Raw genomic sequence first — 6,731 nt, forward strand, 5'->3', positions numbered from 1 at the left:
ATAGTGACCGAAATGATATGATGGGATGCCCTCAGAGGCTTAATGATGTTATGAACGCATATACCTAAGCATGGTATGACATTATACGCATATCCATGACATTATAAATATTAAATGATTCACAGAGCTATTCAGACATACATGTTGAGTTTTTTACTCCATGTTTCTCTCATGTCTATTATTTACTGATTTTTATTTCTTACATACTCGGTACATTATTTGTACTGACGTCCCTTTTACTTGGGGATGCTGCGTTTCATGCCCGTAGGTCTCGATAGACAGGTCGAAAGTCCTCCAGGTAGGCGATCAGCTCAGCAAAAGATATTAGTGCACTCCATTTGCTCCGGAGTTGCTTGTTTGGTCAGTATGATTTAGATGTGTATGTTTTGGTCTGGCGGGGCTCTGTCCCGACCTTTATGACAATTATGTACTCTTAGAGGCTTGTAGACAAATGTCGTGTACGTGAAAGATTGTACGGCCTGGTCGGCCTATGTTTTGAGGTTATGAATGATCATGTTGGCCTATTAGGCCCGTATGTCACGTGTATATGATGTAGTAATAAGAAAGATACGTTATGCTGGTACTCGGTTGAGTAAGGTACTGGGTGCCCGTCGCGGCTCATCGGTTTGGGTCGTGACAAACTTTAACTCTATTAATCAATAATTTTTTGTAAAATAGATATTGTTGATCAAAAACAACTCAACAACCTCCTAAAACCCGCTAGTATATAGTCATGAGCTACTAAGATGAAATACAATAGAGTCGCATACTACAACAATAATGTCTAGAAAAATATTGTATGTAATAAAGGAAGGGGACACCATAAGCTACGAGTCTGTCATAGAAGCTCACCACGAGTCTCCAATAGTCAACTACTAGGCACCCTCCTAGACACCACTGAGACCAATACTGGTATTTACACAATATATGCAGAAGTGTAGTTTGAGTAAAAATAATAATGTGTACTCAGTAAATATCAGGTCTAATCTCGTAGAGGTAGACATAAATATGATACTCACCTTCATAAACTGATAGTTCATAATAGCATGAATCTCAGTGGATGTTGATGCATGCTAAAGAATATAACCAAGAACAATAGATATAATAAGGTGCACAAACCAGTAATAGGATAAGCATGCTTCTCAAAATAAGATAATCAAAACATATAAGTCAATTCCATGTCCGCATAGATAAACGATATGCACCAAGTAGCACCAATATGAATGCTTCTACATGAGTCTAGGATGTTTATGCATGCATAAGACTCTATCATTGTCAATATCGAACACATTTCATGTGCTCCAACATGGTTCAACGCATTGTATGTGCTCCCCAACACGATACGCATATCACATGCGCTTGTAGGACCCGATACAACATGGGTGATCACCTGACTCCGGAGGGACGGTTCCATATCCAAGAGCCGCACGAAAACTCATCGTGCCATAACATATCAATGTCACAATAGTAGCACGACATAAACTATCATGCCGTAACAATATCAATTCGCTGATAATGTCCAAATGGGCCATAATCGTATCAAATTTGTATCAAGATCTCCATCTCCAAGGATGTGTGCATATGCTCAAGGGATAATAAATCAAATGCACAAGGATAAAATAAATAGAGATGTCGATGTGTGTTCATGATATAAAGTATGACTACAACTAAAATAAGTATATCAACTGTTGAGTATTGATGTTTTGATGAATAACAAAATGTTACTAATTACTCAAAGAACCAGGTCCTCAATGTAGCTGTTTAAATGTTGTGAAGAACCAGCTTCTCAGGTTAAAGGATCAACTCCTCATGATTGAAACTTGTACATTTGTACAAGACAGTGTAACTTTATCTCAAAGTTACCATGTCCAAGTTTGGTAGAAGATGGCTATTGTAAGTGATAAAGGTCATTGCTCAAGAAGATATGGATAAGTCCGTCAGAGACAAAAGTCCCAAAGCTTGTTGAATCTTTGGAACAGTAGGAGTCCTATCAAAGAGAAAGCTGACTATGAATAGAACTCCTAGAAGATCTCAAGTCGTGTTTAACTAGGATTGAGTTTGGACTTCTGAACTATCCTTTAACACATCAACAACAGAGTCATAAAGTGGTTCACTTGTGTTGAGTACTTGTCTTGTACTCTTCCCTAGTTAGTCTAGTAAATGTGTTTTAGGAAATTGAGTTGTAATCAAGTGTTATAAACAATTAGTGAGTTGGAGTGAGTGTTTGGTTTTACAAGTTAGAATTACTTGTGAACCAAATAGGAGTAGTAGGAGTACTGGAGAGTACTTAATTATAGCATTGTAATTGATACATTTTGGCTCATTGTTCTAGTGGAGTTGGAGCTAAAAATCCTACTTGGTAGGTCATGGTTTTTGCACCTTTTGAGCCGGGTGATTTTCCATGTAAAAATCATTGTGTTCATTTTATTGCTTGTTTACTTTTCGCTTAAGAAACATGTTAAAGAACCAATTTCTTAGTAATTCATATGGGCACTCAAACTAATAATTGTCATCAAAGCAGATTCTCTCATTTTCACGGCTAACACCTAGAGAGATCTTGGAAGAAAGATGAGTGCTCCACTTGGAATTAACGAAGGACAATCAACTACCAGACCACCCATGTTTAATGAAAAATATTACAATTGGTGGAAAGCAAGAATGGAAGATTTCTTGACAGATGAAGACTATGAACTATGGACCATAGTAAACCAAGGTCATTTGATTCCTACTAAACAAAATGCACAAAGTGAAACAGTTCCTAAAGACCCCTCCAAATTTGTGGCAGTAGATTTCAGAATGATGGAGAAGAATGCAAAGGCTAACAAAATCCTTATATGTGGACTTGGTCCTGATGAGTACAATAGAATTTCTATGTGCTCTAATATGAAGCAGATTTGGGATGCACTCCAAACTGCTCATGAAGGAACAAATCAAGTTAAGAGATCAAGAATTTAACTAATCATGAGAAACTATGAGCTTTTCTCCATGAAAGAGTTTGAGCTCATCCAGGATATAATGACTAGGTTCACTATAATAACCAATGAACTGAAATCACTTGGAAAGGTGTTTACCTCAGAAGAGTTGGCTAGCAAAGTCCTAAGAATCTTTCCAGCTTCATGGGAATCAAAAGTCACTGCAATCAGGAAGCCAAGGAATTGGATAAAATCTCACTTGATGAGTTGGTTGGAAACTTAAAAACTCATGAAATGAGAAAGATGGAACTGCGTAAAGAAGAACCAAAGAAGGATAAGGCCATGGTCCTTAAGGCATCTGAGGATGATGAATCTGACTATGGTGATCCTGATCTAGCAATGTTTGCCAAGTTCAAGAAGTTCATGAAGAATTCCAAAAATGCATCCAAAACAGAGACCAGTAGTAAGCACAAGCAGATCGACAAAGCTAAATATGATAGGTGCTACAAGTGTGGCAAGCTAGATCACATGGTAAAGGATTTCCCAATGTGGGAAATTGAGCAGAGGAAAGAACGAGCTGAAAAAGAAAAATGGGAGAAGATGAGAGAGATGGGTTCCAATAAAGAAAAAATCCTAGGCAAAGGATTTATTGAAGCTATGAAGCAGATATTCTTGGCAGCATATGAGGATAGTGGGAGTGATCAAGAGGAAAAAAGGAGGATGAGGCTATTAGTCTCTACGATGTGATCGATGAACATCAAGATGTAAAGACAAAACCCTCAGTATAACTTGGGATGCACATTGGAAGACCTCCTCTGTTTGATGAACTCCACTATGATGAATGGAAGCTACATATGGAAACATTTATTCAGGCTACTAACTTTGATCTATGGGCAATCGTCAGTCATGGACCAATTCTCCCAACCAAATTGGATGATGAAGGTAACAAGTGCAACAAAAGAGAAGAGGAATACGATGAGGAAGATCATCAACTAGTTCAGAAAAATGCCAAAGCAAAGGACTTGCTCTACAGAAGTCTGTCTAGAAACACCCTTTTCAGAGTGTCCTCTTGCATCTCTACTCATGATATGTGGAGTACATTGGAAATTGTCTTTGGAAATAAAGATATCGAAGTGGCTCTGATGGTGATTAAAGAATCAAAAACAGAGGAAGAAGTGATAGGAATGATGGCCATGAGTGATTCAGAACCTGAAGATGAGACAAACCAGGTAAGCATATCTGACTTGAAAGAAAATATTCATGCTATGTCCAAAAAGCAACTGATGGCCATAATTGTGACCTTAATGAATGAAATAGATAAAATGAGTAATGGAAATGATGTGCTAATTAGTAATCCTTCTTGTGTCAAACTTGACATCAAAGATCTTGAATCCGAGAAAGCCAGTTTAGAGAAACAGGTCAAAGACCTTAAGAACCAGGTTCTTGAATTAACTTCTGAGAAAGAGAAGTCTCCTGATACATATGGCAAAGGCAAAATGAGTGATTTGCAGGATAAGATTGAAAATGAATTAAAAATTGCTAATGATAATTTTGTAAAGCTAACTGTAGAAATAAAGTCTTGCATGAGAACCTAGAAAAGGCTAATTATGAACTCTCTAGACTAAGCAAATGGCATAGATCTTCTGATGCCTTGAATTGGCTGAATGAAAACTGTAGCACTAACCCAGAGTGAGCACACATGTTTGAGTGTAGTGGAAGATGATCCACTACTATGGCATAGAAGACTGGGACATGCCAGTCTCTCTCAACTCAATAAGTTGGCAGCTAAGGATTTGGTCCTTGGGCTACCTAAAGTTGAATTCACCTCTGACAAAGTATGTTATGCCTGTATTACAGGGAAACATATTAGGTCATCCTTTAAATCTAAGAAGTTTGTAAGCACTTCTAAACCTCTGAAACTCCTTCACATGGATCTATATGGACCAATAAGAATAAACAGCAGATGAGGTAAGAGGTATATATTTGTGATTGTTGATGACTTTTCCAGGTATACCTGGACTTTGTTTTTGGGATCCAAAGATGAAACCTTTGATGTTTTCTCTATATTTTGTCAAAAGTATTCAACAAAATATAGTATGTAATGTTTTAAGTAAAAGAACTGACCATGGAACTGAATTAGAAAATTCAAAATTCCTTGAGTATTGTGGCTCACATAGGATTGACCATAATTTCTCTGGACCTAGAACTCTACAGCAAAATGAAATTGTAGAAAGAAAGAATAGATCCTTAGAAGACATGTGGAGGACCATGTTGATTGCCAGTGGACTGCCTAAGAACTTCTGGACTGAGGCAATCAATACTGCTTGTTATCTGCTAAATAGATGCATGGTTAGACCCATTCTTAAGAAAACTCCCTATGAGTTACTTCGAGGAAGAAAACCCAGCATCACTCATCTGAGAGCCTTTGGGTGCATATGTTTTGTGCACAATAATGGAAAAGAATCTCTAGGTAAGTTTGATGACAGAAGTGATGAGGGAATTTTCTTGGGTTACTCTCCACATAGTAAGGCATATAAGGTTTTTAATAAAAGAACTATGTGTGTGGAAGAAAATATTCATGTTATGTTTGATGAATCTAACAATTTGGCTGAGAAAGGTATCCAGGATGAAGATTATGACATAGGATTCCCTAATGATTGAGATACAAAGGAATTTGATGAAGATGGATCTGAAAATCATAAGGAAATTGACAGTGATCATGAGGAACCAGAAGAAGACCGAGCTACTATAACTATTGATCAGAAAAATGAAGTCATACCCACTGAACCTGTTCCCTTGGGTCACTCCTCAGGTGAATCTTTTCTGGGTATGCAGACCAGACCATGGAAGCATCAAAGCTCACACCCTCTTGAAAATATCATCTCTGATCCAAATATAGGGGTGCAAACTAGGTATTCTCTAAGAAATATATGTGCACTCACAACATTTCTCTCACAGGTTGAACCTAAGACCATCAAAGAAACTCTAAGGGATCCAGGCTGGATTATAACCATGCAAGAGGAGTTAAATCAGTTTGAGAGAAGCAAAGTCTGACACCTGGTAAAAAAACCCCAAGAACAGAACAGTCATAGGTACCGAATGGGTGTTCAAAAACAAGTTGGATGAATAAGGAAATATCACAAGGAACAAGGCCAGACTGGTGGTTTAGGGATACAATCAAGAGGAGGGCATTGACTATGATGAGACATTTGCACTTGTAGCTAGAATGGAGGCTATAAGAATGTTGATAGCCTTTGTTTCCCACATGGAATTCACTTTATACCCAATGGATGTAAAGAGTGCCTTTTTGAATAGATACCTAAAGGAGGAAGTGTTTGTCAAACAACCTCCTGGATTTGAAAGTGAATAATTTCCTGACCATGTGTTCAAACTGGATAAAGCTCTTTATGGTCTGAAACAGGCTCCTAGAGCTTTGTATGGAAGGCTCTCAAAATTCCTCTTAGCTAACAACTTTGTAAGAGGAAAGGTGGACAACACTCTATTTTTGAGGAGTAAAAGGAGGAATATCCTGATTGTATAAGTGTATGTGGATGATATTATCTTTGGGGATATAAATGAAGCAATGTGCGAGAAATTTGCTAAGATGATGGGAAATGAGTTCGAAATGAGCATGATGGGTGAAATGAACTTCTTTCCATGGCTACAAATCAAGCAAACATCTACTGGAACCATGATACATCAGTAGAAATATATCAAAGAGTTACTGAGGAAATTCAACATGGACTCCTCCAAGTCTATTGATACCCCCATTGCCATTGCAACAAAGTTGGACCTTGATGAAGAAGGGAAAAGTGTGGA

General features: G+C 37.7%; 1 protein-coding gene across 1 annotated transcript; it reads left to right on the top strand.

Annotated features, from left to right (window-relative positions):
- The first annotated feature begins 2,568 nt into the window (after positions 1–2,568).
- LOC142180075 (uncharacterized) lies at positions 2,569–2,955 on the top strand. The gene has a single exon (XM_075250996.1). The coding sequence runs from the start codon at positions 2,569–2,571 to the stop codon at positions 2,953–2,955; it is 387 nt and encodes a 128-aa protein (XP_075107097.1).
- Positions 2,956–6,731: the final 3,776 nt, after the last annotated feature.

This window comes from Nicotiana tabacum, chromosome 4 (assembly GCF_000715075.1).
Source record: "Nicotiana tabacum cultivar K326 chromosome 4, ASM71507v2, whole genome shotgun sequence".
In the NCBI taxonomy this organism is placed as follows: domain Eukaryota; kingdom Viridiplantae; phylum Streptophyta; class Magnoliopsida; order Solanales; family Solanaceae; genus Nicotiana; species Nicotiana tabacum.